The sequence below is a fragment of the Ptychodera flava genome, chromosome 7 (assembly GCF_041260155.1).
Source record: "Ptychodera flava strain L36383 chromosome 7, AS_Pfla_20210202, whole genome shotgun sequence".
Classification (NCBI taxonomy): domain Eukaryota; kingdom Metazoa; phylum Hemichordata; class Enteropneusta; family Ptychoderidae; genus Ptychodera; species Ptychodera flava.
Genome location: NC_091934.1, coordinates 27,662,888 through 27,689,060, shown reverse-complemented (window position 1 = coordinate 27,689,060; position 26,173 = coordinate 27,662,888). Strand labels below are relative to the sequence as shown.

Here is a 26,173-nt window from a genome sequence, read left to right as displayed (position 1 = left end):
TACAGTTTTTATGGACATATTTTCCTTGGGATCGAATCATGTATTATTAGTCTATAGAAGTTCTATTTTGCTTTCTACAGTCAGATATATACCAGCTTTCCATTACAATTTTTTCATCTCAAAAATAAAACAGCTTCCTCGGTTGTCTTGGCTGAGAACAATACAAGTCCCTTTGTTAAAATATACAGTTTAACCTTATCCAACAAAAAAGAAAACACAACTTGACTGTTTTCAAAAATCTACTTGGAATTACACGGGCTAAGAAAGAGCCCCATTAAAAAAGTGGACAGTTCTTAGAGGGTATAATACTATATTTAGAGCTCTCATAATTTAAGTATAATGCCTAATGATTTCTTTAGTTTTTCACCAACTTCCTCCAAAAACTTTCTCAGAAACGGAACTTGGTTTATCTGTCTGCGTGACTGTAACCTTTTTTTTTTATTTCTTGACCTTTGACCTTCTCTCCTCCCCACTTCCAAGTTCAGAGCCTTCCCATGACATGGGTGAACACAGATATTGCGATATTCTGAGGTATAACTTTGCTACTGATCATTGAAATATGTGCAGAAAAAAAAAATCAGGATAAAACTTAAAATTTTGGGCTTTTTTAAAATAAATGCTGTCAACACCTAGGCTTTATCACAGCACTGTATCATTTCAAGCCACATTCAGCATGGCTCTCATGTACACTGCAAACAAGCGCAGTTGTCCTGATGTGCAACTGGCATGAGGTCAATGACCTTTACGGAAGTTATTCTCCAGCCACTAAGTAGATACAGCAGCCCGCTGCAACCTGACCAACTCTAACCCCTGGTAGTGCTACAGAAAATCTCAAAATAATAACAGGCTTAACAGGACAAAGGCACATGAGTATTTCTGCTTCACATCTTGGAGAGCTGCTGTTACATTTGTTACAAAACTGGGATTCATAAATTTTTGCTAAATCATGATGTGCACACCACACTACTTCGTTGTTTATTGTTCTGCACCAAAGTCATTGTATATGAGCAGGGTATCGTCGGCCATTTTTGATTAACGGATACGTGGTAATTAAAGCACTACACTTTGGCAAGTTGTCAAGTAGCTTGGCTGTCCATGGTTATAGCTTGTAAGCCACCAACTAGCTCTCTACAAATCTCAGTAATGATGAGAAAATCTGCCTCTTTGTGAGTGATCCAAACGGTCTGGCTGTGAAAACAGAAATTTCAAGCTGTTTGGCAGACTTTAAAAGTTACTACCGGTATATGCAATCAATTCCACATGGAGAATCATACAAAACCTTATAAGACAAACCGCATGTATGTTTTTTTATCATGGCATAAACTACACTGTGTATTAATCAAGAAATCTAGACCTTACAACTCAAAGTGGTTAACCTGTTCCTTCATTCTCAAAAACTTGCACTTGACATCCAAGCCCCTGCTATATCCTTGCATTAACCTCGGCACCGGATTAAAGACACTTTCATGTTCAAAATCATGAACTTTTGTCAACATTTTTCCCTATGCAAATATCCCTCATAAAGCCATCAAGCGTTCCGTGAATCCAACACTTTTTATCTTGTATCAGTTTGCAGGATGACACAAAGATCTATTTCAGTGCAAACAGATAAATCCCTGCGTATGGTGGAAGCCCTTGTAAGTTCAAAGGTCATGATGTAAACATCTGAACACTATGCTCATCTGAAGTGTGTGTCCTGATTCAACAGCAGTGCAGATTCTTCATGTGAATCTGAATTGTGTTCACAGGGATTCACACAGACAGAACATACTCTGAATCTGATTCTGACGTGGCATGCCTGGTGTTGGTAAGGTGTTCAATGTTCATATTTTTATAGGAATGACTACAATATATGACAAATTGAACCAATATAAATGTAATTTGGGTGAATATCTTTGTCCAGTGTTCCCATTTTCATTAGAATTTCCAAGTGTTAGCTAATATCAGTATTTCGAGATTAGCAAGGAAGTAGTGTAGTCTTTCTGTACAGCATTTGCCAGAGACTCGATCCGGAAAACAATAGGTATGGGATTAAATTGCAAGGTAAAATGCGACCATAGCTTTTGAACATGCACTTATTTCATGGAACTACCCACTTTAAAACAAAACACATTCCCTTGAAACTAAAGATCATGGGGGTGTGTGTTTGTGTGTATGTGTGGCATAAATTTCAACATTTCAACTGTAACTTTTAAAGTGGCAGGGAACTTTGACAATCTCAGAGACCATCTTAGAATGGCACTTATGATGAAACAAAGACAAAACAGCTCACCAGCAACAGCTATTTTCCAAGGAAACTAAAGGTGCACTTGAAGCTCCTTAAGTCTACCAGAAAGCTTATAAAATCTTATACAAAACTTCTATTCTGATTGGCTAAAAACCTTTGAGTAAACTATAATGTCCACGATAAGCTTGTTAAAAACAACTTTTTCTTGCAAAGCACATCATGGTGGACAGGCCCTTTTAGTTAAAGATGAAAACACTATTATACAGTCCTTATAAGGGGAAAAGGATATTGACTTCAAAGGATATTGATTCTTTTTATACAAATAGCGAGAAAAATGTCTTCAAATGTTCAGCCCTTGCTACAAAACTCACTATAAATTTAGTTACACTTTTGTAAGATGGGAGTTGCAGATGCTTGTTGCTACAACAATGGCTGTTGCTATGACAATATCAGTTGTTGCCTTGGTTACGAGAAAAAGAACGATTGAGACTTGTGCAAAACACATGTTATATGAGTTGACGAATAATGATGATGTACCATACTATCTTTTGAACCTCAACACTCGTAGATCTTGGATGTGCATTTCAGGGGCAAACAAGTTGCATAGATTCCATGGAGAAGTTTCCTAATGGTGTGACCTCTCTGTCTTGCCAACTGCTGAGGAGGTTAAAGGTCAACCTGGCTGGCACTTGAAGACATTACAAGTCCGTGCTGTGGTGATCTGGACGATGGAACTGTTATCCCCTGATTATCTGTTGGTTGCAATGGAGATATCGTGGCCGATCTGTTGCTATGTTGTATCCTACTGGGTTTTGTCTGTTCAGAAATTTTGTTTGAATATTCTTGCATATGACGTTCTGCTGGATCCACACAAAGAATTGTACTGCACACTAGCCGACTGACACGGCAGACCTGTGACACTACGAGTTTTTCTCTTTTAAAAATTTTGTTCTTTTAAACATGCAAAAGACTGATTTCCTACAATCGAGCTGGTGCAATTTTTTTCTCTTTTTTTTTTGGAAAAAATGCCTTGCTGGCGTATGAGACAATATGTACTCGTCAAAAAGTGTATTGTCAAAGACTACAATTACATCACATCCACAAAAAATTCACATGGGTTGCCCATAGCCATACGGAAAGACTGTCGACTGCCTGCAACGTCCTCTGGCACTGTGCCTATGTTTCGCGGGGGCGGAAGTTCGTCCCGACTTGCGGTCCGACTTCGTGTGAGGGGGACTTCACACTCGCTGCCGCTCCCCGCCCCTGAGCTGCCTTTGCGACTGCTTCGCCGGTCTTTTTCTTGACTATGATTTGAACCGCTGCTTCCTGTGATGCGATAAAAAGAAGAGTGGATGGTAAAAACTCTGTAAGACATGGCGCTACCCGGAAAAATACAGTGCATTTTGTGATGACTCTGAAAAGCAGAATGGCTTTGCACTTCATGTGACCAATTAAAGTATTTTCTGGTGTGAAAATATGCAAATATCTTCCTGTGCAATAATGGGCAGAACATGGCACTATGAATATTCCCAACTGTAAATTGTTACAATGTATATTCCCAACAGCAAATTGTAACAATGTATTCAATCAGACATTCTACTTCCATAGACATAATTAGGTAATCATTGTTCACAAAAATGGCAACAATACTCAATTACATATTCAAGAAAAGAATGTCCAACTGGATACATTGTAACACATAGAAGGCTATGTGGAAATACCCAGGTAGATACACTGTTGAAATAACTAGATACATTGACTGCCCTGGTTGATACACTGTAGCACAAGTAGATATATTGAATGCATGGGATTGATACATTGTATGCACAAAAGCTACATTGATCAATTTAGTGCCTAGATTGATACTTTGTAGACTTACAAACAAATTCATTGAATGGCTAAGGTTGATACACTATAGATACAAAAAGCTACACTGAATGTCTTGGTATGGTATTTCCATTGTCACAAACATCCAAGCAAACAGTGACACTTTTATCATCACAGATTCTTGATATTTGAATATAAAGCTCTAGCAAAACCACTGTGATGTAACATCATGTAACAAAGATCATGAGAACTGCAGGGTCAGCCTGTATGTAATATTCATTGCTAGATAAAAGTCTAAACCAACAGACAATATAGGAATATGCAATAACTACTCAACCTTTTCTGGTAAAGATCGACAGGCAGAAAAATTGACACTTCTGTTTTCTTTGAATATTTCACTTTTGTGTTACCATTCAGTTTTTTAGGTTGCTCCAAAATGTGCGGTGAGAAGTTCACTTTTTTGAGCGTACTCCAGAATATGCATTGAAAAGTTCAGTAACTGTCTGGTCATGATAAAAAGTAATAATTTCTGTATTCTATGCATTCTTATTGTGAGTGTATCTTGACATTGAAGACCTAGTTGACTGTAACTATCAGCAATTTTTGTGGTTTAAATGTTCAATTCGTAAACTTATTTCATAGTCTGTTATCAAAACATTTTTGTGTATGCATAAATGTATTTCATCATTACACTTAACTCAAGCAAACTGAAATGCCATTTCTACATTTTCTCTACAAAATCAGAAAATTTAAAATTGTGTTTTACACTGCCAAGGATTACTTCAAATGCAGTCGACTGTTTGACCATCTAACTACAAAATAACAACTATTTCAATACTTGAAACAGTTTTATGAAAATTGTATTCCCTCTTGTGTCCTAAAAAAATTTATCACTCAAAAAAATTTAACGATTTGTGGTGACTATTATGATACATAGTTTTGAAAATTTCAATCACATTCTGTGCTAGTGGGCATAAAAATACTCAATATAGGGATTGTGCTATAGGCACAACTCATGTAACATTACGAAGCCCACATAACATTTGAAGAAGGAAATTATTATCACAATAAGTAGACTTGGTGTATAATATAAGACGGAAAATAACACCATACCATTTTCTGATTGGCTGAAATTGACCTATGATAAACTATTACCATACCAACAGCAACTCACTATGCTAATTAACTTTTCATTGATGTTGTACCAATATTGCTGTTTTCAAAGCATGCAAGAAAGACAAGGGATACAGAATACAGGCAATAACATATATTGCATTTTAATTACTGGCCAGGAATAGAACTCAAAGAGTCAACCATTTGTTTATTGTTTTAAACACATTAAGCAGACTCTAACACAAAAAAGGGATCACTTTCACATTTTTGGGATAGATTGGACAGAGATAACATTAAGCAAAATTCAAGCAAACAGCAAAATTCAGCTGAGTACTTGGCGATATTGTACTGCACATACAGGGTGAGTCACCTTTTCAGCCATACACACACACAGCGTTTGATGGCTTGGATGAAAAAAAAACACAAGGGAATCTTGCAACTTGACTTGACAGGGTGGCAAAAAATAACATCTATAAAGAACGTGTCAAAGTTACACCAGGTGTTTATTTTGAGACTTGCAAATGCAACAACGCAAGCATCTCTTTGTTCAAAATGTTTCCTGCCGAAAAGTTTGAATCAAATGTTTTGCTATATACTTAACTTCGTTTCACTCCAAGACTAGGAACAAACAGCCAAACAACGTGCAGCGAAGGTTGAAGAAAATTTGTAAAGAGGAGGGGAGAAAGCAAAGTTTGAGAACAGCAATGGGACAGAAAATTATGTTGATCATGTTGGTGAGGAAGAGGTTCCCCCTTGAATATCGACAACAGTGAACAAAGTTTGGGACCTCACCTGAACAAATGAGAGAGGGCAAACTTTGAGATAAGTTGAAGTTTTATCAAAACTTGAAATCAGATTTTACTTTGGGTTTTTCATTTCTGTAAGCAATGATTATGGTCCTGTGCATTCTTACTTTTGAATCAAAGTTATGACAATGTTCATGTTTTAAAACTGATGTGAAAACAAACTTTCAGCAGACATCATACACTGAATTTACCCCATGCTTTGATACTCAAATCAGTAAACCCACCAACAACGATGCAACAAAATTCTTTAGATTTATAACATAAAAAATACCAACAAGATTTAGTTTAAGTGTCGTGAAGGCTAGTAACACACTTATTTTTAAAACTCCAGCCACTCGTCCAAGTCAAGTCACGGCTTTCATGTTAATCAACACTTTTTTCTCGTGTTAATAAGGGAGGTGAAAGTTCAAAAGTTAAAGGGTAACATTCGCTTACCAGGGCTGCCACTGCCTACGCTGCCATTACCAAAGCTAGTATAGCTGGCGTTATCAAAACTCTGTGGCATTTGGTTATAGCCTGCAGTCTGTGGAGTATAGTTACCTCCGTAGCCGGGGATTGGTAGAGGGCCTGGGCCCATCCAGGGAGCTGTGGGCAGCGGTGCCAATGTGTCTTGGTCTGCCTCCGTACCGTCATCGTTCAATGACAGGGAAGCCATATCTGTAGGACACAAAGTTTGACCACACTATTTATATATAGCAAGGGGGGAAAGTTTACTGATACCAAACACAACTACTGTGTATGAAGAAATGAAAAGATAATACTAAAGTATTTGACAAATATTTCTTCCTTTAGGCATATAGTTTATGACATTTTGCAAATGTAACTATTTTCAAGTTCGATACAATTGACTACATCAAGAAATTGCCACAAAAATGTCTACCAGCTGCTGAAAACTGCAAATCATTTAACAACTCTATGAAATAATACTTGTATATTCGTCAGATTTTCATCCACTTTTTAAGAGGATAGAAAATAGAACTGCAATGTTTTTTGGCATGGTATTCAATTTTCACAATATGGTTACAAAACAATATAGCAGTCATTAATGACTGTATGCACACAAATTTCATCAATACAAATAGTATAGGGGGCAGGGATATCAAAACAGTTCAACAAGAGAAAGATAAAGTGTGAACCCCTCGGCAATTTTACCCTCAGAGTTTGAAATATTCCATCAGTTTCATACGATAAGAGATATAATGATTTGCAGAGGAAAAAATGGAAGTGTAACATTCAGAGAGACAGGGGATGAGAAAAAGCAAATACAGAATAGTACTTACTTCCACATAGGTCACCAAAAATATAGTAACATTGTTCTGAGAATGTAATTTTATTTACTGTATGTCGAATATAGCCAGCTTTTAACAAATTGCAGGCGTATTTTCGAGCTTCCCGTCGATCAGTAAAACCTTCAACATGTGAATATAACCATTCGACTAAATCAGAACCTAGGAAAGAAACAAGAAATATTTTATATCAGTTTCGTGACACATTATTGTTAAATTGTAAATTCAAATATAGGTTTTACAGCAGGTGGGCATACAGCAAGCACTGTAAAAGAATTTCTTACGGCATGAAGATTAGCAAGGATGATGCACAGATGAACGGTATTCATATTTGTCACCTCATGAGGGCGCTGTGCAAGGTCGTCCTTGAAATTTGCACAGGAGAAATGTCTCCACAGCACACATTCAATGAGGATTGAGAATGAAGAAACTGCCTTTGATTTTGCAATAAAATATGTCTGCAACACAATCTTATGGTTTTAGAGTGGTTTTCATTTCAATGAACACATTTCCCCTCATAGGACAGCTAATGCGTCCTCAACCACCAAAGACTTACCTATAAATGCATTGGGAATTGTAATTTTTAACCACATTCTATCTCGGATCTCAAGACCTGAGTCAGGAGCAGCCATTGCCCTGACGACGGTCACCATGTCACTATTAACAGTTAGGTGTCCAAAATCTTCGAAACCTGAAAGACAGGGCCAAGAAAAACAATGTACGTAAACCATGCATCTGTCTTTTGAGAGAGTTATATGACAAGAGTGCAAGTCACATAGGGATATGGTTCACAAAATATATGTTGCACATTGTATTCACTAATATGGAGGTGTTTGTTGAGTAGTCCGAAGAGGCAAGGAATATAATAAATCAAACCGGCACAATACGAATATCTGCCAGTGACTAAGTGACATGATATTTTTGAATTTTAACAACAATTCTCTTTTGACAATGTTGAAATTGTACTCACGTTCTGATTCTGGAATAGAACTACTAATAGAGGAACTGGTGGACGTCATGGAGGTCATTGATGGACTGATTGGGCCTGGACGTCCAAACTCTACACGCAGAAAGAAAATTTGAATGTAAGTTCAGCATGCAAGGCACACACGCATGGTTTGAGCCATGGAGTCAGAAAGTGAATTATGAAGCTGGAAAGGCAGCATAACAGGGAAACAAGGTTAGATAGGGCACATGTACTGTACAGGAGCACCATATCCTGAGACAAAAAAACAGATGGTCAGAGAAAAGTGTATGCTTTGGTAACTGATTGGCACAAGCTGTGTGACCAGACACATAAATTACAGAGCGTTACATCAGTTTTTGCTGCAAGTATTGGTCACATAGCTCAGTTTCACAGCAGTAGGTACAGATTTTCCTCTTATCCCCCATCCATCAGGGGTTCCCCCCATTTTTATTCTGTATTTTTCATTAACATTGCATTGCAAAGGGGTTGTACTTGTGTACACAGTGGTCAAGAGGTCAATGATAGTAATCACATTTCAAAGATGAAGTTCAGTAGACAACTACAGTGATGAAGATGTCATCTTCCCAACAAAAGAGGAGTTTCTCATTTGATAATCACTCTCAACAGATCCAATTTTACCATCATTGACACAATTTCTGACAAATACTACACACTGAGAAGGTTGAAAAGACCCCCTCCTACCCCCCACCCAACAAGAGCAAATGAGCACCACATGTTTAGTGTATGTAATACTTCAAATTATACAGAGTAAGAACATGAGAGCTACATATGACAAGTTGATGAACACTACGGTAGACATTACAAGTCCAACAAAAGACAATTCAAATGACAACACTAGTATAGTTATTATCACACACACTGTTGACCGGAACTCCATATCAAAACACAGTACATATGCTGAAACAACAATTGCTGTAAGGTTTTTTTTTTCCACTGAGGAATTCAAAGATGTAAACTGAAAGGGAAAGGTGACTTACGTTTCATGGCATTTGTGTGAGCTACCCAAGCACCAGGATCAATTGGTCTGACGGGTTCACCTGTACAAAAACAACAAAAATGAAAAGATGAGATGTCACTGTATTCTGTTACATTTGGTCTTTTCTATTCATACTATGCTTTGGTATAACCCTGGTAGTCTGAAGTTATTGACCGCACTATGTTGCAAGATAACAGCAGCAAGGATGATTTTAGACACACGTACATGAAAAGAAGGAAGCAAGTTTGAAAGCAGAACGCAGTATGATTTTCACAACCAATACATACAAATCTGATAAAGGTACTGCAAATTAAAATTCATGAATTTCAAATTTTGCACATATACTCTGCACTACTTAACTGCAGATACTCAAATTTTTCCCATTGTCTTAGACTTAAAAACTTCATAATATTATCTTTTATAGTGAAGAATATTAAAAAGTTGAGGTTACTCTGCAAAATTACCTAAACTTTACAGACAGGGGTAAAATCCAATTGCAATTTTCTTGAAAAAAGTTTTGAAATTAGTTCAGAAATGCATAAGAAACCAGAATGATTAAAAGCTTTTAACTGGCAGAAAATCTGTCCCCAGGGTGCAAAGTTCCTTGATGTAAGGGTAATTTTACACAGTTTGTATACAGGAAACTCACTCCTGGGTCACAGGGTAACCCAATGCGTTGATGATCAAGTTCATATCCAACACAAAGCTCACTTAAAAAAATTCAGCTTAAACTTTGCAAAATTCTACCCTGATTGGCTAATCACATCATTCCATCATCAAACCACGGCTTCCAGTTTACTTTCACTTCTTCCCACATGACTATTCCTGATTTTGTTTTTTCACAAATTTAATGTGAGACTGCAGCAATTTCAGAATGTCTGTCTAAAAACTGACACCCTCACAAGGCTTTTGACATACTGAACTCCCAAAGTAAAATTAAGAACGTAATTTCAACTGTGCCTGGATTATCATTTGCTATTACAACATGGCATGACAGCCATCAATGACGGATGAATCAAATTATCATGGAATGTAAGAAACTAATCCCTACATAACAACATGACAAATAAACTTCCTACTTGCTCGAAATACCTTCGATCTTTCTTCGTCATTGCCTGGGCCAAATTTAGCAAACTATGTTTTCTCAATCCATTTTATTACCCGACTTGGATGATAAGTAGAGGGTCTATAATTCAAATCATTGTGGGAACAGTAACACACACATGGACACACCAGACTGTCATAACAAATAAACAAACTTCACAAGAACATATCAAAAACTCCTTTGTATATTTTCCCTGAGTTGACCCTATTTCCCCAAGTGCCCCTGAAGAGCCCAGCAACCTACCAAAAGGAAACAATGGAGTGATTGAGGCAGGAGAGGGGGCAGGAGTTTTGGAAAACCTTGGAAGGGGTTAGTTATCCTTGAGAAAGCTTCCCATCTGTCAGTGAGATGCATTGATGCACAAGGTTTTCACAGTAGTGACAGTTTACTTGGAATTCTACATATTGTTCTGAATTCTAGGTTTGTGCAACGATAGCTATCACAAATAAAATATCACTTCTCTGAGAGTCTCACTTGTGTATGCAACAACACAAATTATTGAGGGATGTGTACTTTCATAGGCCACCTACACATTTTATTTGTTGCTGGGTATTAGCACACACAAACATTTTCAACCCATCTGCCAGTTAACATAACATGAAATAGGGATGGCAGTTCATATGAAATCCATTGCATTATGGGTACTGACATCATTTGACAAAAGTGAAGATAAGAGGATCCATAAAGACATAATAATTGGTAGTGACCTAGGGAGTCATAAGGGTAAGGGGGGTTGAGAAGTATGAAAGGAACATAGTTAGAGGGCCCTAAAGAATCCCTTTTCATTTGTATCTAAAGCTTTGTAATCTTTCACTCAAACCAACCATCCATAGCTGACCCATTCCAAAACCCACTATGGCATAAATATGTACATTGTAATCAGAGAATTCACTCTTTCAGCAGCCTGTTTATTATCTTGGTTTCAGATCACTTGTTATAAAATTCAACATTTTCTTGCCTGCCACTTTGTGATTTGTATTTTTTTGCTACAATTTTCCCCCCAGGCACGAAGAAAGCTTCACTTTTGCTCCCCTGATCTGGCCTTGTCATCAGCTATTTAAAACAATGTGTCAACTTTCAGTAAATTTGTGGTGTTTCTCACCTCCCTGACTGAGCAATGCACTGCGACAGATTCATAATTCAGGGAGCAAGAATTTATATTTGAGTGCAAGAAAAACTTCACTTTTGAGCTTACATAGAGCTATTCAACATCTTGCAAATAAACATTGGAATGGTGCTGACCCTGATTGTAATTTTTAAAACAAAGCATAGTGCTTCTAAACTGATACTGTCTTCTGCCGTCAGAATTTCACTCCATTGTTCATAGCTGTAGTCTCTACTTGGATTCCATGATGTGAGTTCTCCATAGTTTTCATCATAACGCTTGGTAACAACAAAGTACATATTTCACAATTCCAGTGAGCATAATTTTCAAGTCTTAGCAACAACTTCCGACAATATTCCCATTTATTTTTGTAATATTAACCCTTTGAGTGCCAAGTCAATTTTTGCTGCCCATATAAAATGCACGCAAGTCAATTTTTTCAGATTTTTGCCAAATATTTTGATGAGAAACTGTAACCTATGAAATGTGATATCCCTTTGGTCCAAAATTATACAAAAATTACAGAAAACTTCATAAAAACTGGTAAAATGTTGCACTAAAATTTTGGCGGGAAAAACTTACAGCACTCAAAAGGGTTAATGATGGAACTGTGATATCACAGTGAATCAGCTCTAGGCAAGAAAAACTATTTTTCTACGATATAACTTTATGAAGCTGCATTCCGTAACTTTTCATGAAATACTTTTCAATCTGTGCAATACAATGCAAAAGTTTTCTGAGTGGTTGAGCAATCTTTTTTGTATTTTCTAACTTTCGTACGACCCTTGCATATGGGGCGGTGGCCTTAAAACATAATAAACTTGTTATTATAACAATGCAAAAGATTTAATCTCCAACTTATATTTCATTGAAAGAAAGTTAAACCATTCCCATTTGAAATCAAGAGTATAAGCAGGGGGTCAATGAACGCAAGATTTTTGTACAAAAGATGAAAATTGCCAAAAATTTGCAGACATTTGAAAGTCAAAATGGGTGTCCAAATCTGCATTACAAAGCAAACACACTGGTTTTTTCCACTTTAAATCTCAAAAGAATTCATGATATACTTCACAATCTCAAGATAAAGTTTCTGAAAGAATCTGAACATTTCTGGAGCATTTTGCTTGAAAACAAGTTTTTCAAAGGATTGAAGTGATTTCATCATTTGAAATTTGCTTGTGAAGGAGAAAAAGAAACAAAAAAAAGATTCATTTTACATGGGTAGCTAGAATGGAACCTCCAGCAGCAAAAAGCAGAGGGGGATATCAATGAATATGGCAACCCCAGGCACAGAACTTTTTGTACCGTAGCTTTTCCATTATTCATCTTGATTCAAATCGGATTGATTTTTGGACAAGTAGAGTACCTATCAAAGCTTACAATTACAGACAAGTACATTATTTACCACAAACAGTTGCTTTTTTGTGTATTTTTCAGAGTTTTACTGAAAGTGTCACGTTCAATGTATGAGTGATGTCATTCTGTGAAATGCATGCCACCAGAATTGAGACTGTGCACTGGGAACTGTGATCAAGGTCAGAGTGCAAAGGTCAATGAAGTGTCGCATGTGAACAGCGCAATTTGAGACTTATTAGATTTGAAAGGTTGACGAAGACGATTGTTGGAAGAGTGACAAATGGCAAGAAGCAGCATGGTCAAAGTGTACGACAATGATGAATGAATCGATTTCCCTATAGATATGGATGAAATGATATAATCCTGTGACGTCATCAAAACTGTCAGTCCACACGACATTGCATTTTACAAATTATCAATGACATATGCTCAATATAATTATATAACGCTGAACAGAAAGCTGTCTTTTTCATTTTTTTCTTACAAAATTTCACCTATTTGAGGAATTTTTTATGATTTTATCGAGTTTTATGTGATCTGAAATGGAATATGCTGTCAGTGGAAGATTATGATCTGGTAGTCTATAAGAGTAAGCTTGGATAGGTCAAGTTCCCAAAATACCGCTAAGAAAAAGAGAAATTTACCTTCATATCCGCCTGGGGTGGTTGCCATAGCAACAGCAGCAGGAAGATTTGCAAAAAGAAGAGAAAGGTTTTGTTTTTTATGAGCAATATTTCTTTTTTTTTAATTTTCTCTGTTATTGTTTTTTTTTTGCAAATCAAAACGCACAGCATTGGTGGCAGTTGTGGTCAGATGCAGAACTACCCCCTCAACCAGGTATAACGTGCTGAAACATCAGTGTCTGCAAATAGGCGCTACACTTATCACCAATTGCTTATTACAATCACATAAAACAAGAGCTGCGCCAACAGTGCTTGTAACACGCAAGTTGTTAACATTCTCAGTGTAATTGGGAAGCCAGTGTTAGGGTACACCATGGCTCAAAATCCGGCTCCGATGATGATCATGTGGTTTTTTTCAAAAGCCACAGTTAGTAATAAGTGAAACACAGCATTCTTGCCATGCTTTCAAGCAGACAGAGAGTCATCTATGAAACCTGTCGTCAGAGTGACACCTCACAGAAGCTACAATTGATATCATCGCTATACATGCAGCAAATCAACTGACACTACTTCGATAAATCCGGAGTCATTAATCTCTACATGAGTTATTCCAGAGTAGATTCCATTATGTAATACAACAGGTCTCTTCTTCAAAGCACATTCAGTAACACAGCATGTATATCAGTATATATCAACAAAACAGAAACATCTTTATGAACATTTTGTTAGATCATAATGCATTACAGAAACGTACTGAATCAACAGTATGTATTTTACATTGTATATGGTTGGAGAAAAAGAAACAAGTTGGAATACAGACAGTAGCTGTAACATGTCAAAATAATGTTGTTAATTTCATTGCAAGTTTCCTGTGAGTTTCTTGCTCAGTTTCTCAAATATACTGAAAATTTTCAATCAGGCAACTGGTCATGATATGTGTTTTGTTTGGAAACATTTTATTATAATAAACAAATCAATTTACAACACTTCACCACAAATTTACTGAGTTGGTGAGACTTCCAGAGAAACACCAAGCCTGAGAAAGTTACAGCTACTGTCTCAGATTAGCCAATGGGAGAAAGTGATACAGTGTACTTACTTCTAGGAATTGTAAAGTAACCTTTTGGAGCTGGGTCCCAACACTTTGCAACGATTAGTTTGATTGGCCTGCAATGGAATCAAAACATGCAAGGTATACACTAAGTGACTGTGTAAGCAATATTTTTTTCTTTCTCTCTTTCAATTTTCAAGTAATGCAGTTAGTCCACTATTTTGCGACTACAAGTGTAGTTATATAAAATGTGGGAGAAATATCAGCTCTATATTGTGAACATTCCAGGAGCTTCTTCCATCTGAAAGCTGTCTCTTCTTCAAATCTTTGAAATACTGTTAACTTAGACAAATCGCACACATGAAAGTCAAAAAGGTCAAAGTTTTGATAACAGCAATTTCCTGTTTGTGTGTATGCAATGATCGGTCCAAAACTGCTGAAATGTACAACGTTACGACATCGAATTCTGGACAAAAATACACTTGCAATGATTGAGACAATATTTTCTAACTCACCCCGGTTTTTGTACAACCTCACGAAGAACTCTTACCGCATCGTCATTAGTCATATTTTCAAAACTTATTTCATTGACCTGTTGAGGAAAGAAAAACCACACAACTACATAACTAGGTCAAGGGGGGCAAAGGTGAGGGGTCACTCACCCAGGTGTTTGTACGGCTTCACGTAACACCCTGACGGCGTCGTCATTACTCAAATTCTCAAAACTAGTGTCATTGACCTAGACAGTGAAAACAGAAAAAAGGGAAAAAAACAAAAGATAAACAAGAGACAAAGCAGAGAGTGAAAAGTGAAAAGTGCGTTTGAGAAAAACAAACGTTAGAATGCGAGTTTAGGCGACAGTGCAAAGTGCAAGTGTACGTTAAGAAAACAGTGCGAAGTGAGAGAACACAGACTGAGGAAGGAGAAAAGTCTAAACAGAGGTAGAGGGACATTAATCAACGTAGAAACCTTACAGACTTATTATAAGCTAGCAGATGGCTATTTTTTATGAAGTTTTCCACTCTGAACAGGTTACATTAGCCCCTGAAATGTCAAACACATCTATTTTTATTTCCAGCATGCACACATTCTTTTGACTTGTGAGAAAGTGTTCTTGCCGCTGTGGATATCTACAGAAAAGTTGCAACAATTAATTTGTTCAACAGTTACATCGCAAGCACCACTGCATTGCAAAGTTGTCGCTAATTTAGCTGGTATACGCTATGACACACTGGGAATTGTACCTAATACCTATAAAATATCTTGCATGCAGTTGTCATCTCTACAGTACAGACAATTACCTTTCTTCACTTTTTCAAGCATAACAGCATTCGTTATTCAGTGAAAAAACCACACCTTAGGTGTTATACTAGCATAGTGGACATGCAGATATAGTTGTTCATTCCACAAATCTGAAGACCCATTACAATATTTTACAAACAGTTACCACAACAGAACAAAGGTGATTAGTTAACCTGTTGAACCCTGTTCCTGAATGGCGAATCCCTGCATGATGTCACAGGTCACCTGCAGGTCAAGGTTCAAAGGGCGAAATGACACTTACCTGAAGAATCATATCACCAGGTTCGATTCTACCGTCTGCTGCGACTGCACCTCTGTTATAATGAAGAGATTTGGAAGAGTCAAACACAAAACTGGCGATCACCTTTAAATTCTGTTATTTGATACTAACGACACAGCTTGTATGAAGATAATGACCGGTTTTTGTCTGGCAACTGAATTTTTTTGACCATCTATCTCAAAATTTGAGCATTTTCTAAACCCATCCACCCTGATTTCTTTATTTATAGATCCTTCCACGCCATGAGACACAATAAGACTATGTTTACTGTTGGTGCATTATCCATTCACATCGTAAAAACTTCATAATCATTCCACGATTATGTACGTGTCTTCTTCCAGATAGCAATGAAAATATATGGCACTTTGGAACAAGAATTGCTCCATGATGAAATACTGGGAAGAAGGCACAATTTCAGGAACACACAATATTGCTACTGCATACATCTTATAAATGTCAAGCACAACTTACCCTTTCATTATAGATCCCACATAGATTCCTCCATCACCGCCTTTGTTACTCTGACCAACTATACTTATTCCCAAGAAATTTATTTTATCTGATAAGAATGAAAGAGAAAAAATTAAACAATTAAATCACCATTATAATTCTTAATTTTCTGTGGTTTTCCCCCTACCAACATTTTTGGAACATTTAAAACATATTACTGTATATGTTCCCAAGAAATTACAAAGTAATTGTATCGAAATTATCATTTACAGCACTAAATCCTATTCTGTGGTAGCAATTGTCTTTCAGCATTTTGTTCTCTTTTGAAATCATTCCACAACCCCTATTTCTTGCACATGGACTAAGCCTACTAAGGGTTAAACAATGAGGCTACACCAAATCACTGTGGTAAATGGGTTAGATTGCTTTCATTTTACATCTGTATCCCTGAATTGTTGTTGTTTTTTTAACATCATGTTGTACATTTACCAGGCTACTGATTGAATTAGTGTCTTTGTTATGTGCAGTATGCCAGCAGATGTTACCAAAATTCCTCAATGCTCAAATCGTCTTGCCTTTCTCCATGATAGATGAAAGCTTTAATGGAAAGGGACTTCAAACATGTTACAGCAGTAACAAATCTTGAACTCTGACCACAGTGAAAACAGCACACTCACGCTCATATTTCTACTTTACATATACGATGGAATGTTAGTGTAAAACTTGCAAGAATAATATCTTAATCATTATCATCATCATCAAATTGTTGTAAATGCACTGAAAATTAAGATCTACTTCTTTTGAAACAGATTTTCTGTAACATGTTCATATTTGGTGGAATTGCATTTACAGTTGTGGTTCACGTTATTGACTGAAAGTTCAACTGAATGTCTGGAATTAACCTAACTTCATCTGATTGGCTTTTGATGATAAAGACAGCTAGGGAGTTCACTGACAGGCATAACATCCCGGGTTTCCTAGAGGGAAAATGCATTTAATATTGGCAGGTCAGGAGGAACTGGAAGGGTTCAAGGTCAACGGTGTGTGTGCACACACAAGTTCAATCTCCGCTTGGCTGATTACTTTTGATATTCCCTGAGTAGATCTGCTGAGAAGTATGCACAGAAGGCCTGCTCTTTTATACAGACTTTAATTTCCAGATCCTGATACAGCAAGACTGACTTGTAGTACTATGGTTCTTATGATTTGCACCATCATTAACTGTCCTCTACTGAATATGCTGTCAAAATTTAGTACAAACTTGGGCAACATTTTGCAAGTGGTATAGCCACAAATTGATGACATCAAATCGCGGTACACAAAACACAGTGCCATAATCATACGGCGTCCGTGTTTTGTGTATGGGGCCTGAACTTGTATTTGCCAGTACCTGTCGGTTACAATAAGCATTGAGTGTGCTGGATGCAACAATCTCTTACATTAAACCCGCTGTATGCACATATCTACTGGATCTCTCAGACACTGACCCACTGTAAACACATATCTCATTGGTCTTTCCTACACTGACCCACTGTAAACACACATGTCATTGGTCTTTCTTACACTGACCCACTGTAAACACACATGTCATTAGTCTTTCTTACACTGACCCATTGTAAACACACATGTCATTGGTCTTTCCTACACTGACCCACTGTAAACACACATCTCATTGGTCTTTCATACACTGACCCACTGTAAACACACATCTCATTGGTCTTTCCTACACTGACCCACTGTAAACACACATGTCATTGGTCTTTCTTACACTGACCCACTGTAAACACACATGTCATTAGTCTTTCTTACACTGACCCATTGTAAACACACATCTCATTGGTTTTTCCTACACTGACCCACTGTAAACACACATCTCATTGGTCTTTCCTACACTGACCCACTGTAAACACACATCTCATTGGTCTTTCCTACACTGACCCACTGTAAACACACATCTCATTGGTCTTTCATACACTGACCCACTGTAAACACACATCTCATTGGTCTTTCCTACACTGACCCACTGTAAACACACATCTCATTGGTCTTTCTTACACTGACCCACTGTAAACACACATGTCATTGGTCTTTCTTACACTGACCCATTGTAAACACACATCTCATTGGTCTTTCTTACACTGACCCACTGTAAACACACATCTCATTGGTCTTTCCTACACTGACCCACTGTAAACACACATCTCATTGGTCTTTCCTACACTGACCCACTGTAAACACACATCTCATTGGTCTTTCTTACACTGACCCATTGTAAACACACATCTCATTGGTCTTTCTTACACTGACCCACTGTAAACACACATCTCATTGGTCTTTCTTACACTGACCCACTGTAAACACACATGTCACTAGTCTTTCATACACTGACCCACTGTAAACACACATCTCATTGGTCTTTCATACACTGACCCACTGTAAACACACATCTCATTGGTCTTTCTTACACTGACCCACTGTAAACACACATCTCATTGGTCTTTCTTACACTGACCCACTGTAAACACACATCTCATTGGTCTTTCATACACTGACCCACTGTAAACACACATCTCATTGGTCTTTCCTACACTGACCCACTGTAAACACACATCTCATTGGTCTTTCTTACACTGACCCACTGTAAACACACATGTCATTGGTCTTTCTTACACTGACCCATTGTAAACACACATCTCATTGGTCTTTCTTACACTGACCCACTGTAAACACACATGTCATTGGTCTTTCTTACACTGACCCATTGTAAACACACATGTCATTGGTCTTTCAAACCCTGACTTACTGTAAACACACATCTCATTGGTTCTCGTTCAACCGAATCTTTGAAAACATATCTTTTGCTGCTCTTTCCAAATCCCAGTGTAAACACACCTCTAATTCAACTATTCATTTGCCCATACTTCACTGAGCTATTGTAAACACACATCTGATTGGTCCTCCTTCAACTTAATCACCAAAATCTGGCGTGTCATTGGTTATCACCACTGCTGCTAAGTCACCTCTTGTGAGTCCTCAAAACTGTAAAACCACCTAATATTGGTCCTTGCCAAACTAACCCTCAGCAACCACTCCAACTTAACCAGCTAATCATAGACCCTGTGGAGCACCCAGAAGAATTTCAAAACACTGCCCCTTCAGGTCTCAAACTGCATTAAAATATCTGCAATATTTACACATCCGGAATAATTCTCAGGTCTGACATGTAAACATCTCAAGAAAGACACCGGGAAAATGCATAAATATGCAGCTAATGCTTCTCCTGGACAAGAGCAAATAATCAAACCTGGCAGGGAACGCAGACAGGGAGTCCATCTATATGTCAATTATTTGAAAACCATCAACTTATTTACTGTATTCAAAAATAAAAGTTCAAATGTCGGACACTCAGGAAACATGCTTCTTTCATAATCCAGCAGTAACCTCTGTTCCTTGAAACAACCTGCAACCAAGCCTCCTATTCAACAAAGTCGGGTGATTTTGAAGAACAAAGAGGAATATGACTCCACTTTAACTGCAATTTCACGAGGACCTGATAGAGATCTACCACTCAAACCGTGACATCAGCCCTCGAGGACCGGGCAGATTTGCAGTGTTTAATTTTCCAAACTTTCAAACAATCACCGCAAAAAGGACGAAGGTACTCAAGGGGAAAAATGAAATAGACTAGACGGTATCAGTCACCTTGCTCAAATTACAGTCATATTCAATGGCCCAGGGTTGTGTTGCCAGGGGACAATTATTTCAAGTACTGACCTCTGAAGGTGGACTATAGGAAGGACACCTGACTTTTGGGTTTTTTGTTTTGTTTTGATATTGATAATACAAAGATATAATTTTGGTTACTATTCGCATCAGTGAATTCCATTCTCAATCTAATACGGGTTTCTGTACGTTCCATGGCAGGATCAAAGTTGCCAACATCACTGAAACTAAGGTGACAACAGTGTGGAGAAACAATGCTACATCCTAAGTTTGGGTATTTCCTGATTTACACATCTACACCATGAGACCTATTGTCAGTCATAATCATTTTTGTATGTCATTCCTTCCCAGAAATGCACTGACATCAAATTTCTCTCAACTGGTTATACAATAAATCATCAAATATTTCTTTCTATTTTCCCCTTCATTTTTTAGTTGATTTCTTTCTGTTCACTGAGCAAATTTATATGTTGGTCACCTCATGATCTGCAAAACGAATATGTAATACTAAACAGTAGAAGTCTGAGAGAACGGTGCAGCCAGAAAGTGATTCCACCTTTCCTATTCTTTCTGAAGCTTTTGGTCCACCTGGTCACCTGAATCCTTGCAAAACACCTTTTCTCTCTTTTCCTCAGTCACACGGCACAACCCTACACAACACGTAGAACGCACCAACAGGACAGATATTTGGACTCTCAACTTTTTACAATTCTTTGCTAATCTACCACTACTGAGGGTTCATTTTAAAGCTCTTGGAGTAAGAAAAATTTTCATCATCTTAGTTTTTCAAAAGTCAAAAATTTCATTTTTCCTCCATCGAATTAACACAGAAATGATGGCCACTTTGAAATTTAAATATCGGTAAATATCAGGTAATTTGTTTCTAGTGTAGCAAACTTTGCAGTGATTTTTATTGTCGATCTGGTGAGCAAATGGTTGAAAGATTCATGGAGGAAAGTTTGAGCAAAAGTTTAACTCTTTCACATTTGACATGCATACTACCTTAAATCAGCGTGGGTATAACAGATGGGCACTAGTTTATACAAGGTGATCGGGACAAAAATCACTGTTTTTGGTCTTCAAGCTAAACAGTAAGTATGTCAAGTTATTTCTAATGGCGTGATTATGAAATCTGTTTATAACTCTGTGAAAACAGCTCATCAATTATCTTGGACATTAAAGATCAATTTAGAAAACGAGTAAAGATTTTCATGACCTGTGAGTGAGCTAAAAAGGGATTAAACTGACATTTTGAAAACTGCTCAGTCACATGGGTAAGAATTTGATCAGATGAAAAGTGCAAAACTTCATGAAATGAAAATTCATGTCAATTATTACATTTTCAAAATGGTTGAACAGTCACTGCCTCTGTCCTGTTGAGACAATTGGCATAAACTACGTTGCGTATGAAAATTTAGGGTTTTTTTTGAGTTCTGGAAAATAAGCACGATCATCAACCAACGGACAGAATTCAATCCATAAACACAAGTGTATTTGAACTTTGATCTGTTAAAGACAATCTCTATTTTCACATAAAAACCTGACATACAGAAGCACCATACACACGGGAAAAATAAGCAGATTTACATAAGTGAGGGTATATGTGAACAACGCTTACAGCTGCTCTCTCCCATTTAACAAAATTTCTTTTTTAGAAAGTTTGGTTGTCTGAAATAGATGTGGCTCAAAACTCACTACAAGCGTATCACATTTCATAACAAGTCGACTGGGAGTCGTGTATTTTCACAAAATGTGAAAATAGTCAGGGCGCTGATCGGGCAATGATGGAAGTCTAAACAATGCAGTTGTTGGTTTTTCGACAAAATATTTACAAGTGCTCTGGCAGGATCACCTAAACGATAAAGATATTATACGATTTCTTTTTTTACTCAAAATGGGAACCACAACGGGGAGCTGCCGATCTTTTGGGGGTTGCTGTTCTAGAGTTGGACTTGAAGAAACAAAGTTCCGACGGGGAGTTCCTTCAGGGATTTTCAAAGACACTGAGGAAACACAGCTTTTAGCCACTTAGCTATTCCACTGGGATAGCAATGCTGCTTGTACAAGACTAAAATGCTTTTTTTTTCACGTGTGACCTCGCATACCAGTAGAGTGTGCATCGATGCTGAGAGAAGACACTATACACTATGTACTGTGCTGGCTACAAAGATATTTGCCGTACTCACCCAAATTAAGAGTTACAGTGATTATATTAAGGGACATTGTGGAGTCGGTTATACTGCTGAAGGAAGATGTCTGGAAAAAAAAAGACAAAAGGAATAAAATTATTATACATTTTGTATTGTTTGTTTTCATACATTAGTACACCTATAATACATATTGCATGGTATGGTGAACTCACATGGTGATCACAAAATACCATCTCTGTATCATCTAAAACAAGTTTCATTTTCTCTGGGAGATGAGGATTCATGACTGATAAAAATGTCAGCTATGTTTGCACAGATTTAGAAAGGCTGAAAATGGACCACGGCAACCATGCTGGCATGGAAACTCAATCCAGGCTGTGTGATCTATGTATCACTGGCGATGAACAATTTTTTTTTGATGATGGAGGCAAAGCCCTCAGGGAAGATCCTGACTGCCTGCGACAAAAGCACATGGTTTGGGCATCTTGACTGGCATCTGAAAACAGGTTGTGATCTCCCGATACAGAAAAAAAATTGCAGACGTACTGTCTCCGTGCAGAGGCTTCTGTCGCTCTGATAGACCAGTGGATTGCTCGACTTATACTCCATCTTGCCCAGAATGAGCACACAACCAGAGATTTTGGTCACTCACTGGGATATTTCAGAAATTTTCTTGGCAAACAAGACCCCACATGCGACAGCAACACTCAATCCACTGCATAGTATGGCTCATTACACTAGCAACACTCGCCAGGGCTTGCGGGTTTCCGCTGATATACCGCCAGGTCAACCCAATATATTTTCATAAATTATGAAAATTCTCCCCGCTGGAAAGCAAAACATATCATTGCTGCTGGCCTGTGGGGGCTTTTCTGTTTGTCCAGGGGCATTGTGGGATGTCTTGCCACTGGAGGCACTTTGAAATGGAGACACAGTTCTCCATTAAAGACATAACACTGCCTGGAGGCAAACTTATTCCACTCCGTACTAAAACTCTGACACTAATCTCATGCCAGGTATTATTTCTTTCATCAAGTATCACACGCACTGCAGACTGTTCTACATCTTTTTCTGATTTCCAAGGGTTTTTTTGACATGTTACTCAATCCCTTTCTGTACCCTATTTTCAATGAACCCACATGTTTTGAAGGGATTAACCCACACCCACTGACAGAGAAGATGATGATGCCACAGTTTCGAATCACAAATCAACAGAATTTTTTCATATACTGGAGTTCTTCCACAACATTAACACGGATGAAAACACTGCATTTCTTGAAACAACGCACACAGAATTTATTTCCCATAACCATTTTTCTTTCAGAATACTTTCAGAATTTTTTTTAGTTTTTGAGGTACAGTTCAATGCCTTAGAGGTCATACATGATGTAACACACATACTGACAGAGATCGAGAAGTTTGTCAGGACTGAGAGGCAAAATGGCACAAATCTGTCGATCAAAATAAATTCTCATATCAAAGCCAGTATGGACTTTAATCACAGTGTTAACTCTCAATAATGTGTCAGATATCTATGGTAGTTACTCTCTGATGAGAGTAATAACCCACAGCTATGACACGGTGGAATCTCATTTTGCAGGTACATTTATAAACCAACAACATCAATTCATTTGTCTGTAGCAGGATTGCACTCACAAATGTTCAGCTCCTCCACAGAGGATATGATCATTATTGACGGAATTAGTGCAATCTGCAAAGTCAAAAAGACCTGTTTAACCATTAACATTGTAAGGGTCTCCTAAGTTGGGGTTTTAGAAACACCGGAATGAGATGCTCTGTCATTTGATTTCTGAAAATGTTTTCAAAGTGAAGTTTTAGAGTGAAATGAAGGGCTATGAAAGATCAGGATAATATCATAGATTCTCAGTGACATGATATTCATTAAATTTTTGATACTGCACTTCGTTGCCAGCTGGGAAGTAAAATTCAGCACCAAACTGAAAAAGAATTTTTCAACTTATCCTGTACAGTCACTATGTTCGGATCTCTTGAAGATTCAGACTTCTTGGAAGATAACTAACTTTTCCATGATGGGAATATTTCCATGGACAGGTTATGGTAGTTAGTTTGTTGACAAAGGTGTTTCTTTAAAGTTGATTTTCACACCAATGCACAATACTACTCCGAAAGCCAAAGGATTTTTCTCCACAGTTGTTGAGATCAACACTTTCCGGTTTTTGTTCATATTTTGGCTGTGATAGCTTTTGCTTTATTGCATACAGAATTATCGCTCTCTCTCTTCTATCTGTCGGGACATACTGACTCAGTAGTGGGGGTTAGGAGAAAGACATAGTATAGTTTATTGGATTAGGTGTGATCAATCCTCTCTTTTCTTTCAAGAGATGAATTTCTCTTGGTTTTTTACTTGATGTTTTTTGGTATAATCAACACACCAACCAATTACTGATGCTTTCTGGTGCATGTTACGGCAAACACTAAATTTCTTATCACTGGTTTGTTGCATACTGACTTTTTATTGGTGTTTTTCGGACATAGAGGTGACATAACTACAGGTTTCTGGCCAATCAGGAGAGCCCTTCTTTGTCAATCCTAACACGGTCTATAGAAGAAAGTTTGTCTCATCTAGGTCTGCTTACGCACAACACCAGAGAAAACCTCTTCTCATTCCTGTTATTTTTAAAGGATTTAGGAAGGTCACCATTTCACGGCACTGCACACAAATGTTTATTGTGCTCATAAGCCTGACCAATAATTTCTTTTTAATCTTTCCCGACTCTTACGCCAATACGGGTCCCAGTCAAGTGGACGGCACTTGGCCACTTCAAAGTTTAGGGACTGATTTTTGGCTTGTGTTACACTTTAACAGGCTTATCCCTGGGATTTCTACCAATAAACTTGAGAATATTTGGCTTTAGGAGTGGAATCAGTTTGTGTTTGTGTCATACTTTTCCCCGTTTTACCCTTTCCAATATCCTTGCAGTAATGACGTTTTGATCCCAGCTGTACTGATCCCCCACCCTGCATATCAGATGGTGTTGAAGGCTATAGTCCGGAGTTCAAGTCAATCAAGCGCGCTTGCTGTGTCTTGAATTTGTCTTGTTGTCTTGACTTTGTCTCAGAGACATCCCTTGTCTTCAATTTTTCTTGCTTATGATAGAAACGAATGCACCGAAAGAAACAGCCAACAGCCTGTGTTTCTACATCCTGGGCCATTGGTGAGGAATTCAATGGCTGGATAGTGTCAGATTTTAATTTTTTAAGTACAAGGCCCTGAGTACTATACACCAGGCCCCACACTTCATGCAATCTTCACACCTACATCAGACCGCTTCATGGTGGCACCACTCACGCCTACTGCTCATGCTCAGAAGTAGCTGGGCTACACTGCAGGTGCACATCCACTGTTTGTTTTTTCATTCCTCAACACAGCAGTCAGTGTTTGAACCGGTATCTCGGTAGGGCATCAGAGAAACGGTAACAAAACACTGAACGGGCGCAAGTTTTAAAAGTTGAATACGATTTCGAATTGAGCTTGTTTACATGTGAGACACCATACCATCTGGCGAAAAAACATGTATCTGGATTTTGAAGAAAAGTCTAGTATGCAGCCCTCAATAACCCTTTGAATGCTGTAATTTTTCCCAGCAACATTTCAGTGCAACATTTTACCAATTTTTATGAATGTTTCTGTCAGTCTTTATATAATTTTGGACAAAATGGACATCGTATTTCATTGGCTAGTTTTTTTATCAAAATTTTGTTAAAAATTTGAAAAAACTGACTGGGGTTTATTTTATAAAGGTGACAAAAATTGACTTTGGCG

The 26,173-nt window shown here is 37.7% G+C and overlaps 1 protein-coding gene across 6 annotated transcripts in view; it reads right to left on the bottom strand.

Annotated features, from left to right (window-relative positions):
* Positions 1–418: 418 nt before the first annotated feature.
* LOC139137148 (segment polarity protein dishevelled homolog DVL-3-like) overlaps positions 419–26,173 on the bottom strand; it is a 103,377-nt gene continuing 77,622 nt past the window's right edge. For 3 of the 6 annotated variants that reach the window (XM_070705115.1, XM_070705117.1, XM_070705119.1), the window contains 12 exons: positions 22,405–22,474; positions 16,517–16,604; positions 16,028–16,079; positions 14,979–15,055; positions 14,512–14,579; positions 13,434–13,445; positions 9,225–9,284; positions 8,230–8,319; positions 7,816–7,950; positions 7,254–7,421; positions 6,409–6,630; positions 419–3,553 (listed from right to left, as the gene is read on the bottom strand). In XM_070705115.1, the coding sequence (XP_070561216.1) occupies positions 3,315–3,553; positions 6,409–6,630; positions 7,254–7,421; positions 7,816–7,950; positions 8,230–8,319; positions 9,225–9,284; positions 13,434–13,445; positions 14,512–14,579; positions 14,979–15,055; positions 16,028–16,079; positions 16,517–16,604; positions 22,405–22,474 (1,281 nt within the window). In that variant the 3' untranslated portion in view covers positions 419–3,314. The remainder of the gene's footprint in view (positions 3,554–6,408; positions 6,631–7,253; positions 7,422–7,815; positions 7,951–8,229; positions 8,320–9,224; positions 9,285–13,433; positions 13,446–14,511; positions 14,580–14,978; positions 15,056–16,027; positions 16,080–16,516; positions 16,605–22,404; positions 22,475–26,173) is intronic. The other 3 variants (XM_070705116.1, XM_070705118.1, XM_070705120.1) reach the window with 1 other exon arrangement.